The 21,897-nt window shown below is 37.4% G+C and overlaps 2 protein-coding genes and 1 pseudogene across 4 annotated transcripts; 1 reads left to right on the forward strand and 2 right to left on the reverse strand.

Moving 5' to 3' along the window:
• Positions 1-278: 278 nt before the first annotated feature.
• LOC135678123 (magnesium transporter MRS2-A, chloroplastic-like) lies at positions 279-16,016 on the forward strand. Of its 3 annotated transcripts, none has more exons than XR_010514821.1 (13): positions 280-711; positions 5,967-6,039; positions 6,738-6,808; positions 8,129-8,214; positions 8,306-8,396; positions 8,936-9,004; positions 10,932-11,012; positions 11,103-11,268; positions 11,777-11,822; positions 14,019-14,099; positions 15,104-15,227; positions 15,703-15,746; positions 15,847-15,869. XR_010514821.1 is itself a non-coding variant. In XM_065190538.1 (13 exons), the coding sequence occupies exons 1-13, from the start codon at positions 319-321 to the stop codon at positions 15,940-15,942; spliced, it is 1,380 nt and encodes a 459-aa protein (XP_065046610.1). In that variant the 5' UTR covers positions 280-318; the 3' UTR covers positions 15,943-16,016. The 3 variants fall into 3 exon arrangements, 2 of the variants coding, with proteins under 2 accessions (XP_065046611.1, XP_065046610.1); XM_065190538.1 differs by having other exon boundaries at positions 15,145-15,227; positions 15,847-16,016; XM_065190539.1 differs by lacking the exon at positions 14,019-14,099 and having other exon boundaries at positions 279-711; positions 15,145-15,227; positions 15,847-16,016.
• Positions 1,298-2,539, reverse strand: LOC135679794 (U-box domain-containing protein 11-like; annotated as a pseudogene).
• A 2,010-nt stretch (positions 16,017-18,026) lies between the features above and the next one.
• On the reverse strand, positions 18,027-21,804 carry LOC135678124 (uncharacterized). The gene is made up of 5 exons (XM_065190540.1): positions 21,734-21,804; positions 19,733-19,780; positions 18,826-18,903; positions 18,552-18,724; positions 18,027-18,407 (listed from the first exon to the last, which is right to left on the reverse strand). The coding sequence occupies exons 1-5, from the start codon at positions 21,750-21,752 to the stop codon at positions 18,309-18,311; spliced, it is 417 nt and encodes a 138-aa protein (XP_065046612.1). The 5' UTR covers positions 21,753-21,804; the 3' UTR covers positions 18,027-18,308.
• Between the last annotated feature and the right edge of the window lie 93 nt (positions 21,805-21,897).

A 21,897-nucleotide genomic window follows, 5' to 3' on the forward strand; every position in this document is an offset into this window, starting at 1 on the left:
TCCATGGTAACTTTAGGATTTTTCTCTCGATTCTCGTCCACCATAACAAAGCGAAAAAGAGCGAATTAGCATTTTTCTGCAAAATTACTTTCCTACGTGCTCGATTTCACTAAACGAGCTACCCGTTATTTAGTTGGATGAGTGGGTCCCACGTTTCGGTCATCTTCAACCTCTGCCGTAGCTTCCATTCGGTAGGTAGGCTGGCGGGTAGTCGACGATCGTGTAGGAAAACGTCTGCGCGTAGATGACTAGAGTAGTGATGAACTTGTTTCGTGGGACGATGCCCGTTATCACAGCAGTTTGTTGAAGCCGATCCTGATGACTTCTCACTCTTCTTCTATTCTCGTCTTCCTCGACCTGCCCCAATTCCTCCACCAATCCCACCCCGCCGCTTTCCTTCGCTTTTCCGCCCTCTCCCCCCTCGCTTCTTCCAAGAGTTTGAGGCGCGCGGCGGGAAAGCTCCTCTCGATCGACCCCGTGCTCTCTATCTCCAGAGCCGCTGCGAGGTCGTCGCCAGCGGAGGGAGGAACTGATGGAGGTGCTCTCGTCGACGAGGGGAAAAAGGAAGAGGAGTTAATCGGGGCGGACAAGTCGGCGTTTCCGCCAGACGGCGCCGGCAATGGCGGATCGTTGCTGCGACGGCAGAAGCAGCAGAGGAACGCGGCCTCTGGGGATTCGGTGTCGCTCGGAATCAGGGAACCAGTGTATGAGGTAATCTATTTGATATGTTTGATATGTTTGAATAGACCTGCGAGTTCTTGATCTTGTTCCTTTTTTTTTCTTTTCTGTTTTCTTGATTTCTTTGGATAATTCAATCCCATTTACATTTTCAATTTATGCATGATTAGGTTATCAATTACTATGGCAATGGACATCTTAATTCTGCAGCTAACTGCGAGATGCGATTCTATTAGATAGATGTTATTACATATTACCAGCACATATTTTTACATGGGACCAAGCATCCATAATAGCTAATTACATATTACCCCTGTAGTTAGCTACCTTTAGTATCCTGATCCCTATACTTTAAAAAGTTATATAGGCATCTCTATAATTACGAAAGTGAAACTTCTAGATCCATTTATCTTAACATCATCAGTTTTACCAACGGAAACACAAAAATAAAGGACAAAAAGATAATTTTAACATTCCAGTTTATGGTGACGGACGGTGTTAGTGGTCGCGGATGTAGAGTAGTGACAGAGCGCTCTATGGCTCCATCACGAAGCGGCATTTGTGACACAGAGTCATTAGTGCCGATCTCGGAATCATCAAGACCCTGTAGCTGGCTCCCCTACTCGCTCTCCAAAACCCTCAACAACACCTCCACTTTGCTCTTTCCCCTCGTGCTCACCTCGTAGTCGTCGTCGGCCAGAGCCCTTACGATCGCCTCCGCCCCATCCACCTCCCTAACATCCCCTATCGCCTTGTCTCCACTACTATTTACCAGGTTTAGCAGCGCAACCGTAACGTTTTCCCTTGCCCTCCCACTTCCCCAACTACTAAATCCACCAGGACGCTGACGCCATCCACCCTCCAGAACGTCTCCATTCTCTCGTCGCATCCTGCCACTTCGGCGATCACCACCATCACGTCCTCCACCACCCCCCTTCGTCTGTCCTTCACCACTAGCGCGAGGAGGGGCGATACGACGCCTAGCTCAACAAGGGCAGTGTGGTTGAGCTGGTAGATGTCCAAGCCAAAGAGGACCTTGAGCGCATCCTTGATGGACCTAGGCGGTGCGTCGAGGGTGCCGAGGAGGTCCACGAGGGCAGCAATAATGGGCTTCTTGACTCGATGATAGAGCGGTATGCCTCGATAGAGAGGAGGCTATAAAGGGTTATAGCGGCGTGTTGGGTGGCGACGGGGGAGAGGAGGTAGAGGGCAGCAGCAAGAACGTCGAGGATGCCCGGGGTGCACATCAGCGCCTCGCGGGTGGAGATGGAGAGGTTGAGGAGGGCAGTTACGACATTCTCCTGGGCCTCGACCGCGGACGAGTGGTGGTGGTTGAGGAGGCGAGCAGCAAGGAGGGGCACGACGCCGGCGTCGACGAGGGGGGTGCGCATCTCCGAGTCCTGCTTTGATAGGTGACATATCTCCACAATGGCTTCGATAGCGGACTTTGATTCTGTAGCGACAGAGCACCAACGTAGATGTAGAGTGGCGAAAGGATCGCTCGGCAACTGCATTGGCATTGACGCCAGTGGTGTCGTCGTCCGCCACCACTAGCTGGAATGTTAAAATTATCTTTTTGCCTTTTGTTTTCATGTTTTCGTTAGTAAAATTGGCATCGTTAGAATAAATGAACATAGATATTTCACTTTCGTAACTATAGGGATGTTAATATAACTTTTTTAAATTAGGGATCGGTATGCTAAAAGTAGCTAACTACATGGGATAATCTATAATTAACCCTCACCATAAGGTTTATAAACACTCAAAACTCCTGACGTTTGCACCTTAACTACTTGGATGTCTCCTCGGGGATCATACATGCAGCCTGACCCTGGTTCCGAAAATGGCAATTCTGGTTTCCCAAAACCAAGAACCATAACCGAAGCAAATTGGCCTAGTTCTGGAACCGGAACAGATAGTTCCGATTTCGGTTCAAACCATCAATTTTTCATTTTTTAATTTTATATTATTTAATTATGAAATGATCAATATACTCTTGAAAATAGCATTATATGACTATTGAGAGGGGCAAACTGATTGTTTGCCCCTCCAACCAGGCGCTAGACGATTGGGCCAACACTCACTCAAGCTTGACATTTATTGAGTTTATTTTATTTTATTTTTTAAACCACAGAACTGAACTGTTCGGGTTTTCCAAACCCAGGAAACGGAACCGAATCGCGCGGGGCCAATTACAGTTCGGTTTGGAATTAGCGAACCGCTGGGCTGGTTTAATTCTGATTCTAGTCCGGTTTGGTTCTGGATTGAACTGAACCACGGTCAAGGCTACATACATTTTCCTTGTTACTCGTTATCTGATAATATAAGAAAGACAGGTAATTAAACTTTCAAGTGCGAGACTGGAATAGCATTTCAGTGAGCACCCTTGGACGGTGCTAGGTTGAGGGCAAGTTTATGCATTTACAACATGTTCTGCACTTGATCAAATACACATCAGAATATGTGAAACCTATCAAGTTGCTGATGGAAGCTGTTTGATCGAATACGTTCAGGGAGTTTAACTGCTGTTGCAACTAAGGGACTACTTTCTTGATCTTGTTAGATGATTCAATTGTAATATCTTATGACCAAGTCTCAGATAGTTGATGCACTTGTACATGAATGTTGAATCAAGAGACTGTTGCTGTTGGATGCTTCACTGAAGCATCCCCAAATAATGGGGATCTGATGTGATGTCTAAAGGGTCATATTACTATAAAAATTCTAGTTTCAGTTGAGAACTGCTCATATCAACTAGCTTTCCTGGTTCATTAATTTTTAGCAGACCTGAACCTAATTGATCTGAATGGCGTAGCTTTTAGAGACATAATGGCTACACTAACGCCCTAAAGAATGTGACAAAGAAACTTTTTTCCTATCATAATAATACTTTGCTCTCATAATTCATCTGTTAGGGTCTTTCAAGGTTTTATTCATGTCAAGGACCAAAATTTTTACTCTCAGAGAATCAAAGCTGGTGGATGTGTGTTCTTATGGAGGAATTATGGTAACTCAAATTGATGATTGTCTCCAGCAGTAATCTTATTGAGCTAAGCATACCATTCTCTGATTGGTGGGACACTTTGTTTTTTTATTTTTCTTTGTATAATCAACCAAAGGTTTCATCACATTTCAGCTTATTCCAGTCATATTATTCAGATTTGGCAACTACGTAACTAGCCTGATTCAATTCAGAACAATATAACCCACCTTGTGTTATTGATGACAATCTATGATGTGCCTCAAAAAAATTACATGTTTCTCTATATGTGTATAGTCAACTTACATTTAGGTTTATAGTTCTATTTGTAGACATCTTTGTACCATGTCCAATTGGTTTTTTAGTCAAGTGAAGGATCACCATCATATTAATTTTGATTTTAATTTGACAATGAAATGATTTAAACAACAGATTTTTTGAGATAGTTGGACTATTACCATACTTTAAACATTTTTTCTTCCTTCTTTTTTTGCTCTCTTCCGTTTTTAAGCATATGTCATTAAATAGTCACTGTTTCCTGTTGGATGGAGTTATTTGTTCACCACTTTCCTTATATAACAAGGAATTCTTAAAAGAGCATGAAACTTCGGAGAAAAAGAGGGTTGCTTTGGTAGTTTGGTGCTTGGGATGAAGATAATATGAAGGCAACTGGATAATAATGATTTGGTAGAAGAATAATTTAAATAATAAAAAGGCATATATAGAAGTAAAAAAAGAAAGTCACTATTATTGCACTGAAGATGCTATAAAATTATCAAGATCTTAGGAAATATGTGGTGCATGATTCATCCAAAAGATTTTGATAGCATAATTATTAAATGTTTATGATGACAATTGACCAAGAGTGGATGATTACCACTCTGATGCTATGTTTATGCATTTGCATGAATCAGTTGATGGCAATCAAAGTAAAATATTTTCTGAGTTTTCCAAATTTTAATGGCAAAGGATAAACGTATGTAAAACAAAATTAGTAGTTAACCTAAGATTTGCACTAATATGAGTAATGCAAACAAATTATGAAGTCTTAAAAGAAGTTGGAAGGTTTCGACATTTTGTAATGTAAAATTTAAACAATTAAAAGAGCACAGATATGAAAAGTATAAAAGAAGGAAGGAGGGTTCTCTTTTTTCCTTTAACCAAAGAAGAATCCAAACCAGATTGTCATTCTCTTTTTTTCTTTAACCAAACAAAGATTCTGAACCAGATTGGTGCGGCCTAAGATGGATGGCTGTGGTGGAGTATAGCAGTCACAGCATGTGTGACTGATGAGCTCCAATAAGGCAATCTATGGTTGAATTTTACTCTACCTTTGTACCACAGGAGATTTGGAGAGAGAGAGAGATCAAGGTAAGAAAAAGAAATTTTGGTCACAACCAAAAGCTGAAGATCAATAGTAATTTATTGATTCATATATGCTAGATGATCTTTGCTAGTTCCCTCTCCTTTCCTTTTATATTTTTCTAGTATATAAAAGACCTCAACTATCAACAATAAAATTAATTGACTCAAGTTACTAAGCCATAAAGTACAAAGGAACAAGTCACAAAAACATAATAAAAGTGGCTTAGAGTTTCTGTCTTTTCTTTTTAATACCACCATTTATCTTCTAATGTATTTCTGGCAAATTATCTTCTTTTGAAAGCCTCAGAAACTTGTTTTCCAAGCAACAAAAATTGTGCAATTTGGAACTTTTACAGATAAAAGTCATAAGCAAGTCTAACCTTGCACTGCATTAGAAACCAATCACATAACATTATTAAGTATTGCCATTGTGTGATCCATCAGTGCCTGACATCCGGAAATTGCAGAAATCACCTGAGCATTTACATTTCCAACTGTGTTATCCATGATTTCACATAACAAGTACAAGAATAAAACCTGTTGCATAATTGTTTGCTTGAGTTGATTGTTATATTTTTCAGCTCACTGGTGTCTCTCACTACCTCTCTGAGCATGTGTCTGCACACCTGAATGTTCCGGGATGGCAGGACCTATATATATGCTTGTCATCTTATAGTAATTCTGATTTTTTGCGTAACAGAATATGTTTGTATTTGCTTCTGTATGCTTCATGAATGACTGAGATAACCTGATCATTGGTTATTTACTGTTGAACTTTACAGTTTATGGATCATATTTTTAAACAAGAGAGTTGGTCTGATGTTTACCAATTTAAATTGACTTTACCCTATTATTGCCTTTTGATCTGATTGCTTCTGTAGACTAACTTAGAAGAACATGCATGAAACTATAAACTATCTTTTGATAGAGCTTTCATGTTCAGGTGATCGAAGTTAAATCAGATGGTACAATGTCTACAAGAAAGATTAACAGACGACAATTGTTGAAATCAAGTGGTAGGTACTAAGAAACTCTGAAGTTCTGGAAATTTTCAAACTAGTATGTTTTGACTCATTTTACTTCTCCAAATAAGCAGCTAGTGCAGATGGTTCTGCCAATGGGTTTGGAGGGTCATTGTAGAGGTTATTTTCATGACTTGAACTATGCAACCTAGGTCATAAAAGTAGCAAACTTACTGTGGTATCAAGGCTGGTAGAAATTAATATAGCAAAGCTATGGTTGCTTTACCACTTGGCAGTACTTCTAACTTCTAAGAATATTAAATTTCCAGATTTAGTTATGGATTCACAACATTTTTCTACTAATTTACTTGTATTCTTTAGCTCTGTTGGTAAGAAGTAAGAACAAAAATCATTTTATTCCTTTTACTATATTGGACATTTAATGGAGAGCTACTCTACCTTCTAAAGTAGCAACCAGTTTCTCCAAAAGACAACCCACTGTGACATGTGGGTTTTTCCTTGTTTGCAGGACTAGACACTCTGCTGTAATTTGTAAGTTGTTGTGCCTAGATTGTTTGCAAGTTATGTATCACATGAAATCTTCTCTAACCTGTTACCATACTTTGTGAAAACAGTTATGTAATTGTACCAGCTTGTGAAGTAGCTTGTGACAACACTTGTGTTATTTCATTAATATATATCTTTTTTTCTCATGTAGTCATATTTACCTTGTTGAAATATTTCATTCTTAGGTCTTCGTCCCCGAGATATCAGGAGTGTCGACCCATCACTGTGGTTGATGAACTCAATGCCATCTTTGCTGGTAAATGAAGCAAATTGTGGTCCTCTTAATTGATTTAAATTATAGATTTTAGTTTCTTATTTAAAGATATTGTGACTTTGTTGTTCAGTTTTCCTTCCTCCTTAGATCGCCCCATCTTTCTCCCTCTTTTTCTCTTTGTTCCTTCTCTCCATCTTTCTTCTTTCTTTTGTTGGACCATCGGATAAGAAGATTCCATGACAGAATCCAACATAATCATTCAGCTGATTTTGGTCTATTTTCAACCAATCCGATTGATCTTTCATTGGTTTTGAATGATAATTGAGAAACTGAGATTTCTCAGCTTAGGGTGGGCTGATACTGATCTTGTCCAGGTTGGTCAATCTAGATCAGGATCAGCCAATTTTAATAATTCCTTTGTGACTGTTAAATTAGCTAGAATTTTGATCAACATTTATTTAGTTCAATTGATTTAAACCAATTCCTAAAATCTCTAATTATAAGGTTGAGAGATCAGCCAAAATTTGTCCACCTTGGATGATACTGATACATACTGGGTGTCTCAAGTCAGATGATACTAGAAACTATGAGAAAATGGAAGAAAGAGGCACAGATGGAAAGAAATGAAGAAGTTATCAAAAGAGGTCACATAAGAATCAGCGGTTTCACATGAATATAGAATTCAACATAATCCTCTAAGTCCTATGAAATGTTGACTTCATTCCAAGAAACCTCTAATTCAGTTCTCAAAAGATCATGTAAGAAGCAAAGATTTCACATGAAAACATAATTCATAATTATTTTAAAATTCCCTATAGGTAATATTGACTTTCCAATCTAGTAAAATCCTATTTTAATTGCTAAGGATAGTGTCTCCATCCAAGTTAATTCCTTGGAAGATACGCTTAACTTGTGTCCTCCAAAGCTTCCAACAGTTGAATCTGAATAAGCTAGGGTAACAAACACTGTTGCCTGTGTTATCTTGATTTATAATAAAACTCATGATTAAACTCACTTTTTATTTATCACTCATGTACTATTTTTATGTAATTGTTAACACCTGAGCTTTTACTTCGAAGATCTTTTCTCCTCTAATGGTATTCTTCAATCTACAATATCTATATGCATGAAAATTATTTTATTTCTGCTATCAAATTTTTAAAAGATATCTGATGAAATTTTAGCTAAAGCAGTGGAATAATACTTATTCTGACCCGTTGTGCCCTGTGCATGATTGACAGATGATGCTATGAGAGTTGTTTATGGTTTCAATTAATCCAAACTTTGATGTAACATTATTGTCACTTGCTTAATTTATAATGTTTCGTAGTGTATAATGTTTTTTGGTTTGTTCTATGGTAGGTGCGAGATCAAGCTATATTACTAAATTTTGGTTCCTTACGAGCAATTGTTATGCATGAACATGTTCTTGTATTCAATTACAACAGGTGAAGCTTTTTAAGTGATAAGTTTGCTAGAATTCCTTATATGTGGTCATACTCGCTGTATTAATGGCATAGATTCTCTTGCACTTTGTAGAAAAGGAGGCAGAGCCTTCCTAAAGTCATTGTTACCTCGCTTAAATTCTAAAGATAGCAGTGGTGGACCTGCCATGCCTTTTGAGCTTGAGGTACCCTGCAGCCATTGTTTAAATATTGCATACCTGTTTTGTTAGAAGTTTGGTTCTGAAAGCATCTTAAGCATATGTTCTTAACTAAGTCTTAACAAATCCCCTATAAGTTGGTTTCCATGCGTTGGGTGTTTCTTTTGCACATACTGTTGGATAATTCTTCCAGATTATATTCTTGGAGATTGATGTAATTTCAGACCTTAGTACACAACTATCATTAGTCAGATGATAATAATCATTTCCATCCACTCAGCTATCAGCATAAGAGGCTTAACATCATTCGATGATTTTATGGGTGCATCTTTGTTGTCTATCTTTTCACATGACCAAGAATATATAATTCCTGTATGTGTGATCCTTGCTATAGTGTTGACTTAATGGGCTGGGTTTTTCATAAAACCACCCATAATTTATTTAGTCAGATATCAGAGACTAAATATTTGCTTAAATCCTAAATGAATTCTGCTATTTATGGATGTGTACTCACTATACAAGAGGAATGTCTTCTAATATGTTACGTATATCTTGTGCTTATGTAGGTTGTTGAAGCTGCATTGCTTTCTCGAATAAACCGGCTGGAGCATAAACTAATGGATGTTGAACCTCGTGTGAGTACAAAACTACTAAATATTTTGTTCTATGAAGATTAGTTGGTCATAGAAAGGTTTCAAATCTCAATTGTATGGGTCAATACGAACTAATATTTATCAGTTTGATCAAGTAGACAAGTACCCGTATGTAAACATGATATTGCTACAATAAGTTTCATTTTATTTTTTATTTTATTCAATGAAACCAGGTGGTACATATTAGTATATCATCCGATATATTGATATTGTTTGAGTTCAATAAATTACCAAAGCTGGGATCTGATTGAGATTTAAATCCATATTCATATTTGGATATAAAAATATATCCTTTTTCATTGATGTCGTTTATTTTCAAGTTTGCATAGGACATTTGGAAAGTATTTATTGCTTGTCCATTGAGTGAGGTCTCTGGTTTACATTATTCATCATCATCATATATGCCTTCAACTTTGTTTTTTTCTGTGCAAGCTTTTTGCAGTTATATACTTCATTCATAGGTAGAGATAGACCTAAGAAAACTTTATTAGAGTCTAAAGCAAAGATTTAAATTTATTTAATTTAACTAAAGATAATGCATTGTACAAGACTCAATGGTGATAAAGAATCCATGCAACTGATCCCAAATAATTGGGAGGATATGGCTTGTTCTTCTTGTATTTACGTTGTTGGCTAACTAATATTACATTCAATCATAACATCAAATGAATTTCATAGTGATATTTTATCTAATTACAACTAAGTTGGTAACAACTAAGTAATTGCTAGATAAGTTTAGTAAAGATTCTCCCTGGATGTGCTTCACTCTAAGATGTTACTATGATTGTTATCTATCTGTTTATTCTCTGTATTCATGAAATGATTGTTATCTATCTGTTTATTTCTCTGTATTCACGAAATGATTGTTATCTATCTGTTTATTTCTCTGTATTCACGAAATGATTGGTATCTATCTGTTTATTTCTCTGTATTCATGATATCTTGGATTTAGCTCTTGAAGAGGCACATAGTTGGATTGGCATTGGAGTCCAACCTCCCATGTTATATCCATGAAATACTGTTTTAAGGATGAAGAGACATTATATTAATGTTTGTTAGTTTAGATAGTTCTTAAGGTTTTGGTTTTAAATCTCAGTCAAGTATCAATATCTATAATCTATTAGACCAATATGGTACCATTGTATTGGGTGGTATAGTGATCCATACTCTTCAATACCAGCCATAATAATAATACTAACCAGTAGCAGACCATCTAGTTCGATACTAGTCTTTTTTTTAACTTGTAAAAAAAAATATCATTGAACTGAATTTGTAGCCTTGGTTCTGCTAGTTTGGTTTTTTACAATGCTCTGGAGTTGTTGGCTATCACATGATCCAATATGCAAATGAAGCATGCTGAAATACCTAACAGTTAGTGTTTCCTAGTCACTAGTTGAGGGAACTCAAGAGGAAAGTACAATGAAACTGTAGATTTCATTCCTAACCATTGCTATTGCAAGATCTTATACCAAACAGTGGATCACTTGGCTTGCTTTGAATTCCAGGGGTAAGAGCTTGGTAAAACACTGAATACCAAAATCATGTATCCCACTGGCCCACAATAGGATATCCATTTACCTCTTATTTTAACCACAAAGATTAGAACACTTTTAGAACTTACTAATGCATTATATAACTTGTGCTTACCAAGATATCTGTAGTTTGAGGAGATGATATCACCCATGCACATAGAGTAATCTTTGATTGTGATAGCCATTTCTATGCAAACTGGAGTACTTTATTCGTTAGCAAGTTAGCCCATTGTTAAAGTTGATTATATAAACCTTAATTGTTTCTATCATCAACAAACCTCCTCCCATCATCCTAAAGAAAAATCTTCTATTATTGTGCATAACTTCTTTTATAATATGTAATCTTAGCTGAGCAGAGAGTACCATTTTGGTTTTAGGTGGTTGAATTACTCGAAGTTCTTCCCAATAGATTGACAGGTGATGTGCTGGAGCAGCTTCGTCTCAGTAAACAAACCCTGGCATGTTACACTACTCATCTAAACTTTTTTCATGTCTGATAAATATGTATAATTGTATCTTGATATATCCTCATTTGTGATGCATGGAAGGTTGAGTTAGGTTCACGAGCAGGAGAGCTGAAACAGATGCTTCTTGATCTGCTAGAGGATCCCCATGAAATTCGTCGCATATGTATATTGGGGCGAAATTGTAGAGTTCATCGAGGGAGCAGCGAAATGGAATGCTCCCTTCCCATGGACAAACAAATTGCTGAAGGTATCATCATTTTATCTTTTTTTTTCTCCATTTCTAGTTTGTAGCTTGTCATAACTCTTTTCAGACACCATAGCAGTACAGCTCTGCAAGGTTAATGTCATGTACTCAAAACCGAGTTATACTGTGCTTCAACATTTATCTAGCCTTTATGTTATTTGATTAATTCTAGGCACATATAGTTAACATAAGGCCACTTTTAATCTGCACGAAGTTTACCATGTGACTTATACTCTAAATAGTGATAGTAGTCAAGTCCTTTGTTGTGTAAAATACTGTTCTAGGTGATGCATTTCTTCTCATGATACACATCCAGTTTAATGTCTTCCAGTGTATGTCTATCTTCTTGAGGTGATAATCACAATACTTTCAGATCTTTGTATGTCACTATTTTATCCTCTTGTATCTGTGTGCAATTATCTTTCATATGAATTTTGTATTAGCTTCACAGTACATATATTTTTCAACTGATATTCCTTCATGTTGTTTTGCAACAAAAATTCTTGTGCAGAAGAAGAGGAGGAAATTGAAATGCTTTTGGAGAATTATCTTCAGAGGTACAATAATTGGTGAATGAATACGCAGCATCAAAATGCTTTTCAAAAGTACCATAAGAATGAAATATATATTTTTCTTTTGTAATACCATATGCATGCTTAAGAGTATTGTTTTAGAAAGAGAAATATAGAGTCAATCTCTGGCATGAGGATTGGTACTGATTGCATTGATTGAAGCATATTGTGCAGCACTCAAGTGTGCCAATGGGCACACATTGAAATATGCCATTTAAGATTGTCATGCTTCCAAATATGAGGCAACCGTCCTTTGATATTCTATCCATACCCTAAATAAAGAAACCCTTGCGCCGAAATTTTTATATATTTCTAATTCTAGTTGGTACTACTTTTTATTTCTTTTTGGCAAAGCTTAAGACCACTTCCAAGAAGAGGGACTTGATATGAAGAGCTTTAGCTGAGACCATTTTTTGCACTGAGCTTATTAATGCAAGAGGTGAAGTCATTTGTTTTTGGATAGGGTTCATATACTGAATAAAGAAACCCTTGCACTAAAATCTTTATATATTTCTAATTCCAGTTGGTACTACTTTTTAATTCTTTGTGTCAAAGCTTAAGACAACACTTTCAAGAAAGGGACTTGTTAATTGCTGAAGAGATTTAGATCTTTCTGTTCAAATAACAACTACAGTGAAACAGGTCAGGAACAACAACTCTCTTTATGGTAAACAGATCCATTTAGTTGTGGCTAGTTTTCCACTGAGCTTATTAATGCAAGAGCTCAGGTCCTTTGTTTTTAGGTTAGGGTTATGAGTATTTTTAATTAGGATTGAATTTACTTTAACCTTAGTTTGATTTGATTTTGGGTCTAAAGCATGATATAATGGGTTGATTGAGCCAAGTCAAGCTTGCTTTATTGAATTTTTTTTTAGTTAGTCCAATTTTAAGTGAAATTAGGTTTAGATTAGTTTTCAGTCTTTTGTTAACCTGATGGCCCAGTTGTCTCTTCTCTTCTCCTTCTATTGATACCCTTCTTCTAACATATCTGATTTCTGCAATCTGACCATCCAAATTACAATGTCTATCTGAATCCCCTTGTCCAGCTCATCTGAATCAAGCATGTTTGGCAGAATTTAGTCTGTCATGGCATCATAATCAGTTGGGTAGTATAATAGTATGATTAACTGGTGCAGTTGTTATAGGCACCATCAGAGGAGCCCTCTTATCCCTGATGGCCAAGCCTTCTTCATAATCTCCTTGTCCTTGCAAAGCTTTCCCCTCTTCCCTCTAGCTCGCCAAACTCCTTTCTTGCCATCTCTCTTCACCTATTTGCATCATCTTCGTTGTTAAAGTGCTCCTCAGCCCCTTACATTGTCAACCATAATACCATTGTACTTTGGCCTTCAGGTATGATATCCATCATATCCAATCCAGAGCCATTCTCCAGTCTTCCTCTTCTCTTCTCTTTTAAATAAAAGTTTGTAAGTTATGGCTCTCTTCTTTCCTCGCAGGAGGAGCGGATGACTTGGTGCTTTAAATCCTCAATTAAGAACTTCAGTTTGGAGGCCTTTGTTATAATGACTATTCCAGTATTAGACCATTCTATTCATTTTCATTCGTATCTTCTATTTCTCTCTCTCTCTCTCTCTCTCTCTCTCTTTGCCATAATCTTTTTATTTTTAATACAGTTGGAATCTCGAGTATTTTTGGTACTGACTAAAGAGGAAGAGAAGTCTATATATGGGTTCACCATAAGTTGAAATCTGCAGAAGTTACTGCAACATATATAGAGCAAGCAACAGGAGTTGAGCCGCATCTAGCACTTTCTTTTTGTCATATCAATCGACTTTTGTGATGCAAATAAGACCAAATATATTATATTATATAATATGTACCTGTTTCTATAATACGGCCCTTTAAGTAGGCCTAGTAGTTTAAATCTTATGCATTAAATTTGTAATTCCTTGATCTTTTGAAGATATAGCTGAACAATTAACATAGTTCAATAGATTTTTAAAGATTTCTATAATTTTGAAATAAATGAATTGTATGCTTATTTTGCATCTTTCCTACTGAATGATTGGTAATCAAAAGTGGTCCCCAATACAAAAGCCAAAATAATCATATTCATAGTAATTGGTCATATGTTACTTGCAAATGCAGGTAGGTGTATGAGAAGTATTTGTTAAAAATAAATGCATAGCTTACAACATGTTCAGCTTATTTATCTTTCCTCAGATGTGAATCCTGCCATGGTCAAGCTGAGAGACTTCTTGATTCTGCCAAGGAAATGGAAGACTCTATTGCTGTGAACTTGAGGTCTCCATAATTCTTCTTATCTTACCATTTAGCATTGCCAAGTAGCATTAACTACTCCCTATTTTTTCACATTGTGAAAAAAAATCTTCATCTACTTGCCTTTGAGTTGTGCTCTATATATAGCAAGTCCACACTGATATAAAAGACTTAAACAATAACTCTGGTGATGCTCAGCTTTAAAAGGTGACGTAAATCAATTACACATCACTGATGGATAAATTCATCGCAAAAATTGAAATGAATATTAAATATAGGTGTATCAATATCAAGATAGCTTTCTAGTCCAATTTTAGTTGACTACTGAACCAAGTTTGCTTCCAGTTGCCCTGATCCAAAGGCTCTATCCACACAATGACCTATTAAATTAGCGGGGAAGCAAACTAAGTTTCCTTCTTCCCAATTTAGAATGACTTTTAGAACATGCTATATGCCTGCTAGCCACCCATCATAGTTTTCTTTTGCAGGAATAGATGTCCCAGTTGTTGCATCATAGGCTGTTTCTATGCAGGAATGGATGACCCAGTTGTTCGATAGCTGGCCATACACTCTGTTCAGTACTTAAATTCATATTCAATATTCAATTATATATTTTGAATTTTTACCTTCTTGATGATAAAATATAAACATATATTCAAATTCTGAAAATGATTAGAGGATTTCAAGGAATACTCAAGAAAATGATTCCTTCCAATTAGATCATCTGTTTTTTTTCTCCCTTAATGTCCATCCACAATTTTATGTATATATCTGGGGTCCTAAAAAATCAGAAACTAATAAATGACCCCTTGAAAGAATATTTGGTTCATGATGCTCTTAGATCTTATGATTTTATGTTAAGTAGCTAGTCCAATGGGTGGTTCGCTTATATAATTTTTTAACCTTCCTCACAAATCATTGTAATGGACCCTAAAGATGATAACAACCTAAATTTATTAGTTTACCTAGCCTTTTCTTTATAATATCTTATGCTGAATGTTCTTGTTTTAATACTTAATGTCTTTAAGGAGGTCAAATTTCATTGACTTATCATAAAGTGAATTCATAGCTCTCGCCGACTCGAAGTAAGCAGAGTCGAGCTGCTTCTCCAGGTCGGGACATTCTGTGTTGCAGTGGGTGCTTTAGTAGCAGGTATGACTTTTCTGGCATTTGTAACGTTGGTTACTCTTTGGTACATAATCAAAATTGTATCTTATGAGATCTCAATGCATTCATCATTTTTTGTATTGCAAAACACATGATTCAATAACCAACAAGTTCATGGTCTTCTTCAAGTCTTGAAGAGTCATTCTCCAAATCATAGAACACTTTTTGCGTTTTCTCTCTCTCTCTCTCTCTCTCTCTCTCTCTCTCTCTCTCTCTCTCTCTCTCTCAAATGTAAATTGAAATTGTATTGACTGTTATCTGAAGAATTTAATTCCATATATTGTCTATGCATGGCATTGCTGCTGTCACCTTTTTTCTATTGTCACCTTATTGAGTAGATCTGCCAGAAAAACTATAAGAATGCCATAAAGTACCCAACCAAATTGATTTTCATGTATTTTCTTGTTGACAATGTCATTCTTTCTCATGGTGTATTAGTTGTATATAATTGCATTTGCAGGAATATTCGGAATGAACCTGAGATCCTACCTCGAGGAGCACTCGGTACGACTCCCATCTTTTTATTTTTTGTTTTCCAAGTGTTTTTATTGATCGGTTTCAAAAAACTCTATCTCCCGTGACGTGACGTATGAACTCGGTGCAGTATGCGTTTTGGTTGACCACAGCGGGGATTATAATCGGTGCAGTGGCTGCATTTTTTGTCGTGTACTCTTATCTGAAGACCAGAAGAGTACTGTAGGATGATGCATTTCTGATGAACACACATGATTCTTTAGACATAATAATAAGAGAATGATTGATGCGTTTTCATGATGAGTAGTAGCTCAACGTGGGAGGTGCATTGTCCATTAAAATCGATGCATCTCCTCATCATCAATCGAATGGATGTGTTCCAAGAGTTGCCCATCATTAATGACTCCGATCTGAATTCGACAAATTTTGTCTATCGGGTTGTCTGCCGGACGGAAAAGTTGAACATTGTGATCGGAGCAGTTATAGGCGTCGGCTTTTGTACTCACAATAATAAGAGTGTCTGTGTCATTTTGGCTTAGCGTCATGCATGCGTGTACTACTTACTACTAGGGTTCCTAAGAGTTCGAGTGGTGGATATGGGAGGCATCGAACCATCCGATCTAAGATCATGCCATGTTACGTCAAGACGGAGATCTGACTCGACTTATTTGATTAGATAGGAATGCCAAGCTGCATACAAAGGAAGGCTTTAAAAAATTTTATTTATATTTTAATAATTATGAAAGTGAGATATTTAATCTTATTTATCTTAATACATGCAGAATTATTATTATTTTTATTAATGATAAAATAATTATTTTAAGCATTATCAGTGATTGCCTTCGTGTTATTAGGTAGGTTTGCCAACGATCGTCGTCATGCCTCGTCGCCCTCCTCCGACAATAGCTCCATCTGCTCTCCTTGTTGGCACATGCACATCTTCCTATCCCTGTCGATCACTCACGTGTATTGGTACCTCGCTTTCACTAGCTTTCCCACTTCTAGGCAACCATGTCAAGGGCCTCTGTGATTCGTAAGAACTGTGCTTATGGTATCGTGGGAAAGCCACCAAGGATGCAAAACATGTCATACGTGAACTCATAGCACTCGTCGTTCTCCCATGCCATGTCGGATAGGTGGACCCACATCGTACATATAGACGTCGTCGATGAAGGCCTAGGAATGACAGTCCAATTCGTTGACCACCACTAGCTCCTTCCCAACGGTGACTAGCCGGTAGGAGAGCAGGAGGTCGAAGAACCGGTGGCAAGCATCATTGTTGCCCTCATCTAATCCCAATCGAGCGAGATTGACGGTCTTCCACCACCTCGTCTCGTCTAGTGGAAGCTCATCTCTCCCTAACAACAATCCTCTCTATCCTCCCTTGTTTTCTATCTCTAGCTTTTCGAGTCAGCCACTAATGCCTGGATCTCACTGCCATCAATCCCTAACTGCTCCCATGACCTCCTGCTCTCTCGCATATTGGTCACCGTCGGGGAGGGAGCTAATGGTGGTCTGTCGATTAGACTGCCACTCCTAGGCTTTTACTAACGATATCCACATCTATGAATAGACGTGGTGTCCCGAGCATGGCATTATGGGGCCCTTATGCCTATCCCATGGCATTCCTCGCATGTGCTAAGTCGAAGGAGCACCAGATGATATACATGACTAACATGCATGACGAGAGAAAGAATATGTTATGATCCACACTAGCCAATGACACGACGACTAACACATGGGTCCACCTACCTGACAAAACATGGGAGCATGACCGAGTGTCATGGGTTCGCACGCTACACGTTCCACGTCCTCAATGGCTTCCCCACGATTGATATAGGCATAGTTCTCGTCAACTACGGTAAGCCTTTAATGTGATAATTCGGAGGTGCGACAACGTGACGGAGAGAAAGTTTACATAGGCGAGGTACCAATGCACGTGCATGGTGGACGGGGACCGTAGGATGTACATGTGTCGCGAGGGAGAGTAGATGGAGCATATGTTAGGGGGTGACGAGGCATGACAATCGCTAATGGACCTACTTGACAACATGAAGGCATCCTATATCTCCCATCAATAAAATAGACGATATTAGGATAAATGAGATTAAATGTCTCATCTTTACAATTATACTTTCATAATAATAAAGACTAAATGTTTTAAGTCTAAGAATCAAAATACTAAAAGGATCTAATTACCAAGGGTAATACGTAAGTAGCCCAACAAAAGATACTCTTTGGAAAAACTAGAGACTATGCTTCCGTGGTTGTTTTATGAACACAACTCCTCAACTAATCTCATATAACACATTCCAGGAAAAGTGAGCTCCATTTAACCAAAATAATAAATTTGCAGGTAGTTATTCTGCCCCTAAAACCGATTTAAACATCATCAACACATAATAATAAGTTGGAAGTAAAAAGCTGTTCTTACAGACCAAAATTATAGCAAGCCAAGATCGTTTCTAGTTCACATTCTGGGGTCTAGGTGAATGAATACATCAAGCAGATAAAAGTTGAACCTGGATAGGTGATGTATTGCTCGAACCCAGAAACAAGGATGCTGATCAACTTGGCCATGATCATAATAAGTCAGGCACCCAAGCGAGCACCAGATCCTTGGCGGCACTCATTCAGCATGTCCAAATAGAACTGGCACTTGCTGATGTCACTACCATAATTGTTGAGGCACTGCAACCACAACAAATCAGAAAGGATAAGAAAAATTAGTTTTAGTTTTCCTCTACCAAGTTTCTCCATGTATGATGAAATTATAACTCAACACAAAGAACCAGAAGAGATAAGGACAAAAGAAAAGGAGATCAGATCACATACATCCTGGAAAGCCTTCGAGTGGATGCTGCATGCATCTGTGCTACCATTACTCATTGGGGTGGTGGCAGCAGCAGGAGCTTGAGATGCAACGGTCTCATGCTGGATGGTGCGAGGTCCCAGAACAGCATCAACTGCCCTGTGAGCAATAGCACTCCCCGTGCCAAACGCCATGCCTGGGTAAGCACATTACATATTTGCTAGATGTTGAAACTGAAAAGTTGATGCATATATTAAAAATACATTGAAATGGACAAGCATGGAGATGATAAATAACCTTGTGCGATAGTGGATCCAATTCCTCCGAGGATGGAGCCACCACCCTGAACAGGAGCTGGAGGTGGAGCCCGATGTGCTGTATCGACAATCCCATTTGAAAATATGAGTTTCCTTGAGTATTATGGATCATAAAGAGAAAAAATATACACCATGATGGACCAATAACAATATGATCTAATCTGCACAAATAAGTAAATAGATCGCAATCACTAGACTATTGTTCATTTCACAGTTCACGAATGACAAGATATTTATTCATCTTGACAACCTACTTTTTGCAAATATCAAGAAGGAAATAAAGGTTGAACTGGTTGATAGAAATAAACTTGTCTTTCGTATGCCATTCAACTTACATTACTAATGAGCTATTGATCATTTCAAGAACTCTTTGCCAGTCTTCTAACTGGTTATACACTACAAGGGATGGACTGAATGATTTTGAGAAACCTGTGTGCGTAGAGACTCTTGTCACCATCAATGGGCAATTTTAAATTGATAATAAAAGAAGAAAGTAATATGGAAAAACAACACAATGGCTAGATAGAGTAAAATACTTCAAAGGACCTACAAACAAATATATAAGAAGGTTTATGTGAAAAGCTTTCATTTTAATACCATGAGAAAACATAGCCTCAATAGACAAGAAAGAGAATTCTTGCAAGTCCAACAACATCAAGATAGTGTTAAGGCAATAACTTATCCCAAAATAAGATATTGAGCAATTAAACTGCATGAAAACAAATAACTACTAAATGACAACAGAGTTAATTCAGATATATAAAATTTGATGAGGAAAGATTGAACCATAAGATCAAACATGGATAATACCAAACATATTAAAAAATGCAGAATGTATCAGATGATTATCTATTCAAAACATATGAAAAAAAGGAGCCAAGTATTACCAGGCTGAGGAGGATTCCTCACTGGAGCAGCACGACGAGCAGGACGACCTACAGAGTTTATCTGAGAATTAGCTCATTGATAATTAAGTAGCATAATAATTGAAATCTTATAATTTAACATTATGCACAACCAATATAGAGTACCCTTAGCAAGGTTTCAAACACCAGTAAAATGTAGTTGGAGGAAATCGTTCTTTCTTTTTTTCAATATACTGGGTGATAACAGGTCAGTTTATCATCTGAGTATCCTGGTAATGTACCAGTTATACTAGGCATTGAAACTGGAATCAAACTGGGATTTTAAACCTTAATCCTAAGTATGGCCCCAAATTTATGAATCAACAAGCAAATGTTCAAGAAACTTGTGACAAAAAACAAGTTCATGCCTTCCATAGCACTTCCAATATAAACCCCCCCTGTTCCGAGCCTTCTGGCATTAAAGGAGCACCATAGTTAACATGTCACCAAATGAAACCCATTCAAGCCACAAACTTAAAATGCTAACCAATTCAGCTAACAATATTAGAGGATTGTGTCGGCTGTACACAATCACCAACCTCACTATAATCATTGTTAACCATTTGCCAAAAAAAGAATAGCATTCTGTGGTACAAGCACCTGGAGAACATTTGATTGTTTTCATGCATGCTGCATCCCGATGTGGAGTTTAACAAGTTATTGATTCACATGATTGATGCATTTTTTGGCTGTTAGATGCTTCAACCAAATCATTACAATTTTTTATTTTCAGTGTTATTTCGTAATCAAGTTAAAAAGATAAGAAATCATTCCATAAAATTAATAGAATTTTTCATCACATAAGCCAAACTTTCAACCAACCTGTTAAGTCAACTTTTCAGTGTTTTATCCTGAGTAGCATATTGTCTGCTAGCTTCTCATCCCATTAACTAAATCTATTTTCAATAGTGGCTGCAAATTCAAGGGTGTCCAGACTTTATTGGAGGAATTACTCCTCATACTTCACTTTCTTCTGCTCAGCAGACAAAGCAGAGAATGATGGCTGGATGAAAATGTATCCATACCAATTCAAAGATTGCCACAATTCAACTCCACTATAATTTATCTGTGAATCGAATATGAAGAGTTTTTTTTTCCTGCAATGTTCTATAATAAAAATAGGCCATCAATGCTGTTTCATTGAAGAAAGTGAATGAGGCAGCATTTGCATCGATCCCGGCAAAGAATAAGAGGATAATGAAAGAAAGGGATTTGCATAGTACAAAGAGTAAGAAGAAGATGCTTTTCTGAATTACATCCAAGTTCACACAATTATATAATACACTTTCTTTAGGCTTCTTTAATAAGATTAGGGAATAGTACCTTTTATTTATCAAACATGGGCTCCCTAAATTCCTTCAAGAAAGAAAATAAAACCTTAAAATTCTTACCTCACCAGAAAATAAAACATACAGTCAGTTTCATTCCTCAAAGAACCCAATTGCCCAGGACTTCTAATGCATGGTTCCATAGACTTCTAATACATGGTACCAAGATTAGTCATGGTACAATCATATGCTCAGAAAAGTATCTTATGGACCCATGAAAATCCGATAAGACCAATCATAGTTGCAATCTAAACAAATTGGCGCATCCAAGCTATCCTGTATTTGCTACAAGTAACGGCAAAACCTTCTTTTATGCCCACCCCGTAAAACCAAGATTAGTCCCATCCCATTTAACTCACTTATCCAGTTCAACAAACAAATAACAACAATCAGATCAAACCAATATCAGCATTCGAAGAAATACAAATATTTGGGTAGAAGGCAATGCATCCATCACTACATAATTCTCATCTAAATTTCATCTATTCCTTTGGCAAATAACAATGTTATTGGACTGTAACGAAGTGGTTCTAAACACGCACAACAATCCCGAAAGCTACAGAGAACAGATCGACGTCCAGATATATTAGATCATCCGAGGCATCTACAATGGAAGGGGGAAGAAGGAAGCCATTGGAGATCGAAGACATAACACCGGAGCTTCGGCGAGGCATGGTGACGATTCGAGACGGCAGCCGAAGAGCCGGAGACGACTAAACCCTAGATATTGGCGTCCGGCAGACGTCGGGGCTATATATAGGTGGCGCGTGATGATGGACGTGTATGTTGCCAACTTTGCCCATACATATGTGGCTCTAT

Source organism: Musa acuminata, chromosome BXJ1-7, assembly GCF_036884655.1.
Source record: "Musa acuminata AAA Group cultivar baxijiao chromosome BXJ1-7, Cavendish_Baxijiao_AAA, whole genome shotgun sequence".
NCBI lineage: Eukaryota > Viridiplantae > Streptophyta > Magnoliopsida > Zingiberales > Musaceae > Musa > Musa acuminata.

Excerpts from the sequence above, each read along its gene's own strand:
- LOC135678123 (XM_065190538.1), top strand. The coding sequence starts at position 319 with ATGACTTCTCACTCTTCTTCTATTCTCGTCTTCCTCGACCTGCCCCAA. Across the intron at positions 6,809-8,128 it reads ACTCAATGCCATCTTTGCTG|GTGCGAGATCAAGCTATATT; the intron begins GTAAATGAAGCA and ends GTTCTATGGTAG. Across the intron at positions 14,100-15,144 it reads TCTATTGCTGTGAACTTGAG|CTCTCGCCGACTCGAAGTAA; the intron begins GTCTCCATAATT and ends GTGAATTCATAG.
- LOC135678124 (XM_065190540.1), bottom strand. Across the intron at positions 18,904-19,732 it reads GAGGAATCCTCCTCAGCCTG|CACATCGGGCTCCACCTCCA; the intron begins GTAATACTTGGC and ends TTGTCGATACAG. Across the intron at positions 18,408-18,551 it reads ACTCGAAGGCTTTCCAGGAT|TGCCTCAACAATTATGGTAG; the intron begins GTATGTGATCTG and ends TTGTGGTTGCAG.